This window comes from Acanthaster planci, linkage group LG18 (assembly GCF_054643075.1).
Source record: "Acanthaster planci isolate LZ-2023a linkage group LG18, COTS_SCS, whole genome shotgun sequence".
In the NCBI taxonomy this organism is placed as follows: domain Eukaryota; kingdom Metazoa; phylum Echinodermata; class Asteroidea; order Valvatida; family Acanthasteridae; genus Acanthaster; species Acanthaster planci.
The window spans coordinates 11532221-11548754 of record NC_141794.1 but is presented as its reverse complement, the minus strand read 5'-3'; the positions used below and the strand labels follow the sequence as shown (position 1 = coordinate 11548754).

The 16534-nt window shown below is 43.9% G+C and overlaps 1 protein-coding gene across 9 annotated transcripts in view; it reads right to left on the bottom strand.

Annotated features, from left to right (window-relative positions):
- LOC110978784 (protein 4.1-like) overlaps positions 1 to 16534 on the bottom strand; it is a 62320-nt gene that overhangs the window by 23538 nt on the left and 22248 nt on the right. For all 9 annotated transcript variants that reach the window (XM_087149073.1, XM_087149075.1, XM_087149081.1 and 6 more), the window contains exons 6-7: positions 1985 to 2060; positions 81 to 305 (exon numbers count right to left, since the gene is read on the bottom strand). In XM_087149073.1, the coding sequence (XP_087005199.1) occupies positions 81 to 305; positions 1985 to 2060 (301 nt within the window). The remainder of the gene's footprint in view (positions 1 to 80; positions 306 to 1984; positions 2061 to 16534) is intronic.

The window sequence follows — 16534 nt, the reverse complement described above, 5'->3', positions numbered from 1 at the left end:
CATGTGCATGGTGACACATTTCACCCAATAATCAATGTTCTGACCAGTTATGCGAACAACAGTTGCTCAGCCCTACTCACTTGTGAGTCTTGTGCAGTTCCATGACCTTCTCCTCCAGCTCGTGGGTCTGGTTGGGGGCAAAGCGGAACTCCTTCAGGTAGTTGGTGTCGATGCCGTGCCTCTCCGGGTCGTAGTCGCCCAGCTCGCCCTGCACCACGTAGGAGCCCAGGAGGGCGTGCGTGACCAGGGAACAGGGCAATTTACCCTTCAGGATGTCGTCGCGCAGCTGCAGGCACAAGAAATATCTGGGGAGGGGGCCGGTAGGGGGAGGAAACAACAAGGAACCTGGTTTCAGAGGATCGGCATCACCACAATCAGGAGGGAATGATGCAAAATACGGTGCACCCCTCCGTCCCCCAAAGTATATCTCAAGGCAGTCTAACGTCCGAGACCGTATAGCCACCAGGTCTCTGATTTCGCCACTTGCTGTGAAAACCAGACTTGATAACAGGTGGTGAAATTCGCGACCCGGCGACTATGCAGTCGCGGGCGTTATTCCTGGATCAGAGCTTGCTATTGGAAACTGTAGCTTCACTGTCGACTGCCCCATTTAAAGAGCACCACTTCCAGGAAGTGAAACCGATGGGAACCCACAAGCGCAAGAAATTTTGGAACGATTGCATGTTGGGACACGACGGCTGCACAATTTGGCTGTAAGCGGCTGAATAGGAAGTGTAATTGCTGTGTGATGGAGCCACATGGTGTCAAGTTTTTCCCACAATACAGCATACTTCCTTCACTTTGTCAACCTGACCAAAAACAACCGGTCCTACCGTATAAACTTCAAAGTAGTAAATACTAATATTGTACACTGTACATCAATAGTTCATTCTAATACGGCCGTTTCACAATAGTGTGCCACCAAGAGTTTGCAACCCGTTAGCCAATCACAGTGCGCAAAATTTGTCGACCCAATGCGCGTTTGGAAAGGGGGCGACAAATTTCGCGCGCTATGATTGGCCAACGTGTTGCAAACTCCTGGTGGGGCGCTATTGTGAATCACCCGTATTAATAATAGAAACAGCCACTCCCTGTGACAACTCATGCTGCCCGAACAAGAAGCACTTCTTGTGTCTTCTTTCATCATTCTTCACATTGTTTTACACGGGCCTTGATGTCCCCCGAGAGTTAAACAGGGGCAAAGAACGCACATGTTGGTTTCTCTCGCATAGTGGAGGATTTTGCAGGATTCAGGGAAGGTCCCTGGCAAAAACACCAGAGGAAATAGGCTCCATAATCAACTCAAGATCAAACGCCACTCTTGCTCTTTGGGATCTCATTCAGGGAGGCAGATGCCGGCCGCAATTTACTCGGCACTGTGCGACTGAAATATCTCGGGTGAAATAATTTCCCTCGCCGCCCAAAACGACATGTGCCAGTTCAAAGCTAACCTAAGTATTTCCAGTGAGGTACATGTACATGTAACGCTCCCCACAAAATGCATTCCATCTGCATGCCAAATTTCCGCTTCGTGAACAACATGCTATGCTCAAATAAAAATTGACATTTCAAAGGAACCATCAACTCTGGCACGGGTTCAAGGGATCAACGCCATACATCATTTAAATTCACGCAGTGCCAAGCTCTCCAAACGACCAGCTCAGTATCACTTAGGTACAAGTCAAGCCTGCAATTAAAACTCGCCGACAACATCAATGCCTCGACACGTGGACCCAGGGACCAGCCTCACTGGAGAATGTCTTCAAAAGTACAGCACACACACACTCGGGCCGTCACATTACAGCGCTCCAGCAAACAAGAGAGCGATCAATCTTTTTGTGGAGAGCACTTCAGAGGAGAAACGTTCTGTCAAATGTCAGGAAGATCAGAGGTTGTATGTGACACTGCAAAACGGTGGGTTAATGGTGGTTGTCAGGCTGAGTCGCGGGCACCGGGACTGACAATGACGGAATGCGAGATTTACCTGGTCACATCCTCCTTGAGCTGGGCAGGGTCTGGAGGGTAGAACTTGACATTGAAATAGAACATCCATGGACCATCTGTAACACAAGAAAAAAGGTGGAAAAAAAATTCCTGGTAAGAACACAAGTTTCCGCTCATCAGAATTTTATTACGCAGTCGATGCCATAGGGCTGTCCACACACCTACCGGTAATCCTGCTGACAAGAAATGCGTGCTTAGCAAATAGAGGGTTACCAGCTAAAATTACAAAGCCTCGAGTGTTCATCATTGACAGGCACCCAGCCATTTCTGCTCACCACAGAAATACACTCAGCAAAGTTTCTATGTAATAATGGAAGTTTAACAATGGGTTACAAAAATCCACAGCATTTTATGCCAGGAACTCGTACCGGTAGATGTATCGGTGCATGACGTTTTCAGATACTGTCCATGTACAAAAACAGCATAATACCTTTTATAACTATGAAAACACATAGTGAAAAATAGTAATATCGGATGCCTCATTTTTGTAATATGCAGTTTTTCAGAAATGAACATACATGCAAATGTACAATAAAAGGTGGTACTGTTAGGACAAATATTTAAGCAACCAAAGATGTCTGGAAATCCTACTGGCTAAAACAATGCCTAAAGACTGGCCAATCACATTTCCAAGTTTTCTGGGGGGGGGGTTGTTTCTTTGGGCTGTATTTTGTTGGATTTGGGTAATTGGTTCTATTTATTTCTTTCCAGTGCCTTTATTAGCCCCAAAATTGAACTTTCATTAATTTTTTGGAGGACTAGTGATTGGCTTTATTTAACGCTCATCGTATATGAAAATCCAGCATAAATATTAAATGGGAAACACTTAACACCTGCACAAGTGCAAAATACAAATGCCGCAAAACAGTCCACAGTCCACTGATTATGAAAGGAAAATCTCCTCACAGCCTGAGAAAAATCCCCAGGCACATCTACAATACACACTGATTCACTCGCTCGGCTTCTGTGCACAGAGGGTCAAATTGCCAAGTAGCTGGCCATAGTGACCTTGGCCATCAATTCCAGATCAGGATGATAACTGACAGCAGAAGGGAGTTGGAGGGGTCCCACGGATGGACGTGCACAAGATAGGCCATGAGCAGATGCCCAGCCATTAAATAAAGTAGATGAATCAAGTGATTGGAGTTTGGAGACTGCTACATGTACATGTACCAGTAATGTGTCATTCAATGGGTGTGCCTGCACACTGATCTTCATATGTGACCAATTATGACAAGATGAGTGTAAAGTCGCACTCTGCTATTTCGTACTCTTGATGCTTTAAAGACAAAAATTGAAGGCAGAGTCCATTTGGAGGGGAGGGTTTGTAACACAGGAACCAATTTTTTTGACAGCATTAGGCGTGCCAAGTTAGGAATGTTGAAACAATCTCAGAAACAAAGACGCAAAGCCGCCAGGATAACGTCACATTGTCACCGTTCTCTTAACCTAACGTACAACATCAGAAAGCTCTTTTTCTGCTGAATTCCTAAATACCAATTTCTCAATTTCCAGCAACTTCCGACTTTCACCCTTTTCTCTTGGTGACTGGTCACACATTTATAAGCGCATTGTGTACCACGCAGGCACACAAGTTGGCATTTGCAAGCTCAGAATTTGTCCCAGTTTGTTGGCAGCTGGCATTCTGCAGGTGGTCTGTTTTTTGTGCACTGTCTGGGGACACGCTGTCTGCCTGCTCTCTGTACAAATGTGACAGATTAATGGGATGGCACCACCTGCAAAAGGCTAAATGAGATCTTTCACGGGGGTGTGTGTTTAAACCTAACAGTACCAATCAGGTTGTTTCTGAATTTGAGAGAAAACAATGAGGTCTTCCCTGCTGTCGGCAAAGAACAAACATTCAAAATCCGAGTCAACCTGGAATATGAATGGGAAAAACAGTGGATCGCAGATTCTACAGCAAAACAAAGCAAATAGCATAAACTGACTTACACTTGATGTTTTAATATACATGCAAGAAAATAATATCGTCACAATATTTTATTGCTGCCCTAAAAAAAAACAGTGATTATTAGGTCACATCTAATGGGGCATCATCAGGTTACATCTAAAGGGTAGAACATACGCGTATTGTTGTTTAAATGTAAAGATGAGCATATATGTACATTGTTAGCTAATGAAAACATTTATTCGTGCGATATTTGCCTACATAGGTACATGCATACTTCCAGTTGCCATTTCACAGCAGTGAGAATGTTAACGTAGATTGTATATGGATAATTCCAGAAATTAGGGGTCCGTTTTGTGTGTGTCCCTGTCCATCTGATATAAGATTTTGTAAGTTCAGAACACATTTTCTAATTTCCATGAGTAATGAATTAATGCAAATTACCTGCCAAACAAATAGTAACAGTTTGTGACAGGGACATGAAAATATCACACGTTTGGACCCCTAATTTCTGGGATGACCCATATAATCTTCCGATACTGCCCAATGACTGCCAAAGCCGGTCTTGCATTTCGGCTCAAGTGGTCCGACCACTCTCCAGATAATTAATGAACTTTCCTCTCCACAAGACGGCCAAGAAGCCAGCGCAATATTAGACCGTGCATCCGAGGGGGATCGTCTTGCCCGACTTGTCTGTGCATATTATATCATCAGCGACCAGACGGAGCCCTAAACGCCCCATAACAATTTGCGCCCGTTATACGCCGCATATTGAAACATTACCCGAGTATCGATGCCGGTAATGTTACCTCCCCCCCCCCTTGTGAGCTCAGACATGTTGGGAGCAGCCCTGCAGCACTGGGATTACTATCGGCCTTCACGCACCATATTCAATGCTGAGTACACAAGCTTCCAAACTAACGGCCTTATTTTTCTTCACACACAACTTGACATAGAAACGGGTTGGAATGCATGCCAAGCAAAAGAGGACAAAGACCGACTCGGAGCATGAAACAGCTTCAGGGAGGTGTGAATGTACATGGAAACTCATGCGTTGCTATTTATGGAAACTGGATCATTCATGGACTGCTCAATGTTCAGTTCACATGTCGAAACTATATACAGTGATGGGCTGAGTAAACATTTTATTTCCTCTGCCGTATGCGATTACATACTTGATGTAAGAGTTTGAATAGGATGCCAGACCTTCACTTGCATCATTCTTCACAGATACATGTATACCACATTACATGTACATACATGTACAGCACATACATGCAAAATTCCTAAGAAATTATTGACAGGTAGTCACTAAAACACCCCACCAACAATACAAATTAAGAAATGCTTTTGAATCTAGAAACAAAGATATACATGCGCACAATAAATTTAATTCACAGTTGTATGGGTTTCACTTTAAAAAAAAAAAAAGACCAGAGATATTTTCAGATGGTCCCCTGCAGGCTCTTGGGATACTTCCATGGGAACTGGAAGGAAGGGGAAAAAAAAAACTGTGGTCTTTTATTATTTGTGGGACCGGTGACCTCCCCAGTAATTGTTTGATTGGAAAGGAGTGGGCTGGGGTAAGCAGTGAGGTCTCAGGGTTCAAGAATACCTGCTAGGGAATTCAGTCCACGAACCCGCAGAAGGGGAGGAGAGATTGAAAAACAACTTGCAATTTACAGAGCGGGGGAAGGTTTATAAAAATAGCTTGGGATTGACACTGGTGTCCAGCAGGTTGCTTGGGAGGGAAGGCTTATATAGTAGGAGCTATTGTTTGCACTGTGGTTCCCTTTCCATGAAACTTTGGGGCAAAAACTGACTGTTAATGCTCAACACGAGCAATTATTCATGGTAATTTAGCACAGTGAGGTATGCTCGGAATTTGTCGGGTAAGCCTGCCAGAATCTACAAGACTGCTTTTCCGGCAGGTCATCTCTTGTGAATAAAGTGCCCTCTACTGTTAGTGCTATTTGGCTGTGCTCGCCAGCACATGTCGCTTGCACAATGTACAGTCCAAAACAGTAAAACCAGTCTTGGGGCCAGACTGGAATGAGAGCCCGTAACAAATGCAACAAAACCCAAATCACCTGAAATGAGAATCCCCCCCCCCCATGCAACAAAATGAAACCATGGCATTTGTTGCACAGCATAAAAACCATAAAACCAAGCCCTGGTGCTGTGCTAAGCTGTACAGTTGACAGTCTACTCTCTGCCACTGGTGTTGACAGAAAAACCCAACAACCTTCAAGCTCAACAACCATTTGAATCTTTTCAGATTGCACGAGCTTAAAAAAAATGTTATTTTCCCCATACCGTATGGATGGAAAAAGCTGTGACATATCTCACTGGGTTTTACAATTGTGCTTACATCTTACAACATTTAATTTGCTGCAGGTGTGGGATCAGCTGAGTCATGTTTAAAGTGGGCTTGATTACCGGGTATTTTGATGAAATTCCTTACTGTCACAGCTCTGGTTATTAACATGGGAGCCGGTGATGAAGCCGGTTCCCAGGCCAGTGGGTCACTCTTACTTCACCTCTGCACCTGTGGCAGTCAATGAGCTTAGCCTGGTTGGGTCATCTTGACAAGGATGGCCATGTGCAAAATCCCTGCCCCAGGCTATCTGAGAAGGGGGGGTAGTTGGATGACAAGGGTGGGCATGAGGTCGGTGAGGATAGATCAAGCACAGCAGCTCAGTTTGGTCCAGTCTGCTGACAGCAGGGTACCAGTTGGGCCACCTGGGGTGCTAAATGGGCGACCTCAGCCAGGTCACGACCTACACTGGCCCAGTACTGAGGGGTCTCTGTTTGCATAAAGAGGTGCAAAGGAGAATTTCCAGGCCCAATTGGGAAACTTGAAAAGACTCAGGGATCAGCTCTCCACGGGGATTACACGCTGCGATAGTGAGACACTACAGGTATGAACAGTGCATGCAGTGAAAGATGCTTTGACAAAAGTTCTGGCAGACCTTTTAGACAAAACAAGGCTATCCGATTTCAGTTTCTGAGCACAACTTCAGACCTTCAGATCTTACTAACAATCACCCTACAAGCAGATGGAGTTCCTCATTCAGAAAGCTGACTGTTTATTTCTGACAGCTTCAGCATGGCAAACTGTACAGCCCATACTTCACACAGCATGTACAATCCATCCACACAGCTGGTCGGTGGCAGTCCTCGATGCACAAAAACAACCCTTCTCTTCTCCCAGAAGTACCCTGACCACATTTTATTGGGCAAGGAGATTAGTTTAGTGCGGTGTGGGGGAATTACATGCGCAACAGAAAGTGTCTATAAAAGGGCACAGAAATCTGTTCCGCTTTATTGAATTCGGACTGCTTAACTTTTGTGGTGGAGGGATAAACTGTTGGACGTCCTTGAGGGGGACTGGTCGGACAATCCCGGCTGTACTCTGCTGGAGGAAACGGAGGATGGTGTTTGGTGGACAGCGACGCGTGGGCCGAGACTCCCGCTGGTTTCTGGTCCGGGAACCAGCAGGACAGAAATTGATCCTGTCGTCCTTTTTTCCCCCGCAACAAGTTTGGCGTGAACGCCAGCCCCATATAAGCAAACACGGCCCAGGGATTCAGTTCTCCAAAAGTTTATGAGTCATGCCGGCGCTGGATTCTGAATGATTTCACAAGCACAGGGATCGTTTCTCCTTCGCATTTTCAGTGGCAACCCTCTCAGGGTGACTGCACTTTGGAAAACAAGCCCCCAAAATTTGAATCATATCTCTCTGTATCAAAATTGCTGCGATAATTCCATACCTACCGGTACCACAGTTAAGCCAGTTTCAAGCCCTTAGGCAGTGCTGGTATTTCACCTGTTTTTTTGGGGGGGAGGGTTCAGTCCTGTGACAAGACTGGTCCCCCTTTCCAGAATTTTAAAGGTGCCTTTCTGAAAAACCATCCTTTTGACTGTGAACAAAATAATATATGTAGTTCTCTGCTTTGGTAGTACAATGCACTGGTCCCCCCCCGGGTACATGTACATATGCAGTCCTCAGGAAGTTTTGAAGTCTCTGAAGTCAGTAAAAATTTTTTACATTACAAAACAAAATGACCGCAAAGGGCTCACGTAATAAATTTTTCTCAGATCAACATCTGGAGAAACTCGTCTGATCCAATGAAATGCATGGAAATTATTTGATGTCTGATTTTTGGTTTTTAATTGGAAAGTTCACTTCTAAACATTTCCATTCATTTCCAAACATTTGTGACAGTTTTAGTTTTAGAAATAAAACAAACAAGACAAATATTACGACAGCAAAATCCAAAATTCTAGCAACTTTTTCTGTAAGAACAGCACTGCAATATTGAGGTTTCCAATACCAATGACATCACAGTTTTCCTCATGAATATGGAAATGTCCACATAATCAACAAAAACAAAAAAGGCACCAAAATACCCTCAAAAATGGCAAAATAAATATTGAAAATATGGTAAAACGGGACACCAAGGTGCATTTTCAAGGAGTGCGTTTTAAAACCATTGTACTGCAGAGGGCCCTTTAAGTTCCAACCCAAATACTCTCCCACGCAACCTGTCACCGGGACCAAGGAGGAAAGGGCAAGGGCCTTGGCACAGGGCAACAGACCATATAATTGGGACACAAGGAAAACCTGAACTGGGACAATGATAGCTGCATCACAGTGAGGGGTACCCACAGGGGCTTGGGTTATTGTGTCTGGTGAGGAATGCTGAGAGCCCCCCTCCCCCTAGGGCGTGGCTCTGGTGGGTTCCCGACAAGAGTTGGTGCATCTCTGGGCTGCACGAACCTGCCAGTCAGTCGCCTCGGTGACACAGACTCACAGAGCAATGCAAAAAAAAAAAAATGGCACCACTGGTTCCACCAAATTTAGCATCTTGCTAAAAAGGCATTTTACAGCATGAAAACTGAAGTGGGAAAAAAACTCAAGCCAAGCCCAAAACGAGGGAGTACCAGTACTGACAAAGCGACCGCTAGAAAATTAAGTTAGAATAAATCAAGACGGGGACGTACCTGCATGTACATGTAGTCAAGTTTACTGGCACTACACTCTGTAGTGTACATGGAAATAAGCTGTACCCGCACCTTCTACCAGTATAATGTGCTACATACAGGTAACGCACGGTGTATACATTTGCGTAACGTACTTGTACCAGCAGTTCTGGTCATGCAATGTAAATAAAATACATGTACGTTTACTGCACATGAATTGACGAAAGATGTTCTTCAAACAGTAAGGGACCCAAAAAAAAAAAGTCTCTGCAGTCCACAATGGAACTGCACTCCACGGTGGCAATTCACGGTGTGCTTCGCGCTTGGTGCGACCACGAAATGGGTCCATAGTCTGGGCAGAGCTGCAGAAATGGAGTCTCTTCCCGAGTTGGGTAAACAAATCGGGGAAATGACTGGGAGGACTGTACCAGTGTGAATGGGCTTATCTTGTTTGCACTGCCAAACCTTACCAGTGTAACGGCAGGGCAGATCTCAAGGGCGTCGGGACCGGTCGGACTCCGGTGGACATTTACAGCTGCAACTGCATCACTCTTCAGACCAATTTTGTTGGTTTTTTTTAGTAAAAAACTTGTTTAACGTTTCGTAAGCAAGAGCAAATGGACCTCTTCATTTCGATGAATGGATCCATTTGGCCTCCCTGGGCAAAAATGGGCAAATGCGTGGGTGGAAAATTTTGAGGGCTCAATGGGAACCCGCCTTGAGGAAAATGTCTACCTTCCACTCAAAAAAAGGTTCTGGTACCCCTCACTAAAGGGCTCATTTTGCTGAGTTGAGTCATGATTACCGGTACACACCAACCAGCTCTGAACGTGAACATTTTCCCAACAGTCATTCACAAAGCCTTTCAGGATGTTACCACAATTCTCTGGTGATTTAACAGTAGTCTTGGAACTTAAAAGACAGAGGTCATGACATACATGTACATATGCATGTGCATGCAATGCGCAGGGCAACCCGGCTTTTGTCAATCCTGACCCAGGGTTTGGAAATTCAACACAGGATTTTGCAGGATTTGCAGATTGAGGCAGGTACGCTATAGGCCTACACGTGTTTGAACAAGTATGTTCACTTCAGCAGCTGTCACTCTGACTGGCCCTTTGATGTCCCTTGAAAGTCAATTCAATGGAGGTGCTGCTGGTTGCCTGCGCAGTGGAATATGAATGTTCCCAACGAGAGCTCCCCGGGAAGTAGAGTTAATCCCTACACATTTTCCAATGGAGGAGAGTCCCGTCTCGATGTTTCCAACAAGTCAACATGGTATAGGGACGCAAATTAAGAGTTGACAGCAGAAACATGAAATTCTTAACCACAAACAACACTGCACAAATGGAACGAAAAGGAAATGAGCAGATCAAAGAAAAAGGTGTAAATCTGTTAAGGCAAAACAAAAAAATAGCTGTTTCCCTGGTTACCCGACCCAACCTAAAAAATTACGCGAAACATATATCTTTTTATTTGACAAATCAAAAAAATACAAAAACTTATGGTGCCTTGCCCTAAGCCTAATTTTGTGTACGGTACATCGTCCTGTAGAGTGTATTGTTTTAATTTTCTTTTGCATGAGATGGACAGCTCTTGTGTGTTTGTATTTCAACAACCAGCTGCTTTACTGCTCAATCACAGTGCTCATTTGTAATACTGCCGTGCACATGTACAGTATTAATCTGACACTGACTTACAGTAGTACCTGTTACAAATATACACGCACCCCCCCCCAAAATACAGACCATCACCTGAACCTAATTTTTTGGGCTATAAAAATTTAGAGTAAAAAAATATTTTATCAAACCAACCACCCTAATTTATTTGTCAGTATAATAGGAAACACAACAATTTTTTTGTTTGGCCTTATAGACAATAAACGAACAATGCAATCAACGACATGTATGCCCTTAGTGTATTGCTGCATAACATTTATGGGCACAATTAGAATATACGGCATGTACATGTGTGAGATCATATCATGCATCTGAATCATGATATTCAGTGTATATACATGTACCATCAAGGGCATGATTGTATGGTATAACTGATCATGCCCCACTAAACATACACCCCAATGTGTCATAAACGATGATCAAATAAAAAAATTCCTGGATTCTTAATCATGATTTAGCAATACTGACATGGCTGGTGCACACTCAGCACCGACCCGGTGACCCGGGCCGGCACGAGGTGAGAGCAATGTGTGAGGTTGAATGATTAGTCACGGGGTGACAGGTACCAGTTTTTTAGCGACCTTCTCTTATCCAACCCACACAACCCTGTGCCGGGAACCAGTACAGCTGTCTGGCTCAATCATCCACCCCTATGGAAAGCAATCATATGGTGTTTCCCCTGCATAGAATTTAATAACATTTTTATTTTTCTGCCATGTTAAACCACTCCCTTATTATAATGTAAATCCTCTCGCTTGACATGATATTGACTTTTCTACAGTCGGGCATAATCTATGCAATTAATTTCAGATAGGCGATATGACAGAGAGATATGTATGACACAGAGCCCAGGACGCACAGTCCCGGGTTACGCTGAGTAAATATTTGTCCATTTACATGATGTCTGTGCACATGTACATGTACATGTAGGTGCAGCCATGTGGCATGCTAATACCTTGCACAAAAACATAAGTGCTGTTAAGCCTCGTAAAAATTTACTGTCATTAAGCCTTTTGCAGGTTGGGCATTACAAAATGTACATGTACAGTACCGGTACGTTTCTACACCGCCAGTAACCGGACAAAATACAATGTAGTCCATCAGTTGTCATAAACCCTACAGCATAAACCCAAAAGAAAAAGGCTTTTAAAGGGAAACCTCATGGGGTACATTGTAAATAACAAGCGTTTACGAAGTGTCACACTTTTTCTCAATAAAATCTTTTTTAGCTGCTGACCCCTTTAGTACTACTTTCAGGGCTGACTTTGTGCGATGCTTTGAATCACACAGCAAAGTTCGTGGTCCGACACAAGTTCACATTACTAATAGATTTTGGTCCCGTTGCACTTACATGACAGTTTGGAGTGGTATGCTCTTGGGGAGCGGTTCCAAATTTAAGAATTTTGTCTTCACACAGCATACATTTGTACATCGTGGCTATGGCCCCGTTCAAATATCTGGGCTGTGGCTTAAAATAACACAGTCCTACGGCAGCCGCTACATGCACATCTACATGTAGCTACGGCTTCATGCATTTCCCACATGGCACATACACACATATAATATCCAGCAACAACTACATGAATACATGTACAGGTACATTTAGACACGGTCTGGTATTACCCTGAGTGCTGTTTGATGTACATGTGTAATATAAACTCCAAATTCTGTGTTACATCATGCAAGACCAGGCAGGCTAACCATATGGCGCCTTACGGTTCTTCGGGGAATGCCTGAAGGCACCTGAAGGTCAAGGTTACTGTGTCGGGTATCCGGGGAGAGAAAAACAAGAGTGAAAAATTAAAACTAAACTGCAAGTCAGTCCAAGACAAACAACGTGAGTGGCAATGCTGAAGACGCGATGGCGTACGTGTGTGGAGTGCACTAACATTAGGCTAAGTGCAGTGTTAAAAGCTACACCATACACTGTACATGTCCATTCGAGTTCTTAAGTCAACAAGCATGATGACATATTCTGCAGATGTGGAAAAAGAAATCACCATAACAAACGCGATGTCGAGAAAGTCAAGAAAAACACTCAAGGTTCCTCAAACTGGAGTTCTTGTAAACTTGCTGATGCTCTTGCGATAAAGCGCTTAGTCTTGAACAGTAACTTTAGAACATTAGTCATAATCATCAAGCTCCCATCAGTATTTGATCCATTTGGATTAATTCAGTTGATTTACAGTGTTAACAACAATGTAGACATCCTGTTAAATTTTATACCGCTACATTTCCAAGAAAAAAAAAAATCTTCAAACCTCTGAAATGTACCCAGCAGGTTTCAGGTGTTTTGAAGCTTTATCAGAAACCCCCCAAATCCTGTCACAATCCATGCTGTTTTTCCCAGACAAAAACTCCTTCAAAATGTCAAAACTGAACATGTGTCCCCACTACGAGGCACTGGCAATATTGGCCGGTCCATCCCAGTAATACAGGGTAGCTTTCCAGGTGTTTCCCCTCCGCACACAAATTAACCTAATAACTAGGCAGGATTACACGTACTCCAAGAAACATTTTGAGTCCTTGAAAATGAATAGGGGGGGGGGAATATTGGACAGCCTGTTTTATTGCCAATACATGTACATGTATGAGTAATAATTTCAACAGCTGGTTCCCTTGAAAGGATACTGTGAAATCTGCACAGCGAGACAAAGGATACTATCCAAGCTGGAATAGTTTCTATTCAGTTGCATGGCGTGAGAGGGGCCAAAAATGAGATGTTAATCCCTCTGGCTGATTGGCCGAACAAATCGTGCGATTGTCGCCGCCGTCACATTCCAGCCACACTCTCTGGACAAGCCCAATTCTCGCCACCTCTTCCCCATGAATAAGCTAACGGGGCCGGCCAAGGACGCCGCAGCCTGAGAAGTAGGGGTACCGGGGATCACACGTGCGCCGATGACGCAGTGAGGGGAGCGAGTAACGGCAACGTGTTTGCACTCAGACGAGGTAATGCACTTATTCTGCACCGCTCACTGCATGGCTGGACAATTAGTCAGGTCGGTCAATACTTGGGATCGTGACAAACAGAGACAACGCGACACCCGGCACCCTGAACTGTTTCAACACTGTTCTCCATACTTACAGCACATCGCTAATTGCCGCGCATTATTAATGTAACAGTCGGGCAACACAGGCTGATTTGCTGAAATGCCACACAAGGCCAATGCAAACTTGTCTTAGACTCACATCTACATGTACATGGGACATATGTACCGTTATACACACATAGGCCTACCAGTATCTGATTCAGTCATTTTGGCCTTACAATCTAAATGTTTTTACTTAGCAATAGCACCTGCTACGCTGGTCAGAAAAAGAAGCAAGGGAATTTTATTTCAAGTTTATTGACATGAAACCAATAAGTACCGTAACATGCTCAATGTGGAGTGCCAGTACATTTAAACATGTAATTTCATGCAAATATCAACATACATTTACACGTCCACGTTGATGTACACTACCTGCACATTAGAAGATGTGTCACATGAACTTGACATAATTATAATGTACATGTATGTACCATAGCTCTTCAAATATAAAAGTAGTATGTATACATGTACGTGTACAATACATGTACATGTGTTACATGTAACCATGGTATGGCATGCAGACCTACATGTATATGCATGGTACACATACACATGTACACCCATGCAAATGTACATGGTACATACATGTACATGTACAATAACCCAGCATGTGTACTTACAGGTACATGCCAGTATGTGTCTGTACATGTGTTAGTCATGATATCATGGCATGCAGACCCACATGTACATGTGTCGGTATACATGTACAATCCTCCAGTATGTGGACGTAGTATGTGTCTGTACATGTACATGTAATTTGTCAGAAACCAGCTCATGCATGTGTATACTACCCATCTAGGTACACGTACACATGCAATTTGTCTGGTGTCCGGGCTCCCTGATCCAGTCTGTCCCCAGCCTCCCTGCAGTATTCAGCCCGAGGTGATAAGCGACCCGTTGGGTCAACAGACTTTTCTTCCTTTAGTAGCCGTAGCATATCCCATCTCCTGGCCAATCTGACCGTGATTAATTTGTATGTTTAAAGGGAGTTTCACCCCTTTTCAGGCAATGCACCAAAAAAAAAAGCAACTGAAACTCTGGCTACACTTGTCAGATCTCTGCACTATAGAGTGTACCCCTGTATTTAGGCCAGAAATATGTCTGCCGAGCTCATTAATAAAAGTTATACACTCAAAATATTCTATATTAGAGGGTCCTGAGAGCCATGGAACTGAGGAATTGAAGTAATATGAGACTGTACCTCTGGGCCGGACTCAAGGCTTCCAATTCTGAGCAATTTGGATGCAATCGGGTCCGAAAGTGGCACTTTTTAGCCGTTTTGCAAAGGGATGCATTTTCAAAATGGCTACTTTTCCGGGCAGTGAAATTTCCTTCATTTTAGGGGTGGTCTACTTTGGGTGAGAATTTCTCTAAAGTTCATTGGTCAACCTACTAAAAATTGAAACGAAAATGAAAGAGGACATGTCAAACATGCGTCCTTTTTCTGTGTAGCCTGAACACCTGTGAGGGTTGTGAGTATTTTTAGAATATTTGTGAAGTATGGGGATTTATCACTGCTGTCTATAGGAATATATTTCCAGTGGTGCACCCTGTACAAGTATACATGCCTTGCACCAGCTACATGCACAGCCAGCTGCCTCTTCAACTGCAAATACAACCAGGAGTTTCCAGTAGCAAAATGTAATGTCAAAACATTTACATTTCGTAAGTTTGTGTTACAATGTAATACATGTACATTTTGAGTGCTATCCGTAGAAGGCAACTGCCAGCATCTTTTTTTTTACATGTAAATCTGACAGATAATAATGACAATTATGCATGTTACCACAGAAACTGTGAAGCTCAACTAATCTGGCCACTTCTTCGTTACCCTCTGCCCACCGTGCCTATGTATGTTACGGGCAAGTTTCTCTGATGCTTGAAAATATACAGAGACGGTAACTCACTCTAACCAACTCACTCCTGCTGCTGATTCAATGCAGCTGTGGAGTGTAGCAAAGAGGTGGGTTTAAGAATCGAACTCACCCTCTTGGTAAATTAAATTTAAAAGAAATAAAAGACAATTTTTTTTCTCTCCAGCAAACTCAATTCGCTCAAAACAAGCATGGTTAAAACAGGCATCATATCTGCTCCTACCGCACATTGCACTATTTCTCCCATCCCCCCTCCCCCAAAAAGAAGAAAGCAGGGGATGAGAATAGATCGCCATGGGGACCGCATCCTTGGCGAGCCACCTCTCCATCACTTCACCCTGGCACCGGCTAGATGCTTAGATTATTAACCTCCCCCCCCTGACAAACGACTCCACGAATACCGGGCGACCAGACTGAACGATGATGACCGCGGTCCGAGATGCTGTACATACCCCCAGGCCGGAGCATGCAAGCTAAATAAATTCTGCGGACTCGGTATGTCTACACTGATGATAGATTTTCAGGGGGTGTCCTGAAAGTTTCTGTGTTGACGGGCTGCTACAATGTATTTATTCTTGTGGTCAAAACTTAACAGATTAGGCCTACACGTGTGCACGAAAACAGACACAAGGACAACATGAACGAGTTACACATTTTCACTTTCCACTACTCTTCATGTGAAAATGCCTCCATTATTAACTGTAAACTGGTTGTAAGCAAACAAGCAGTTGCAGCGTTCAGGAACTGAAAATGTGTACACAGCTTTAAAATAGGTCAGGGGAACCACACAGGTCACGCGACATGGAACCCAGTCACAATTTGAAAAAATAGCTGTATTGTGCATGCAACTGACTTTCATTCTTCATAATCATATCAAGGCCAGCCCCACCCACCCTGCCCCATCACTGCCGCACCTTCACCCCTAGCCCCAAACCACATCCACTTATTCCTTCCAAAAACCAACTGAAGGCTACATGTAGCTGGCAC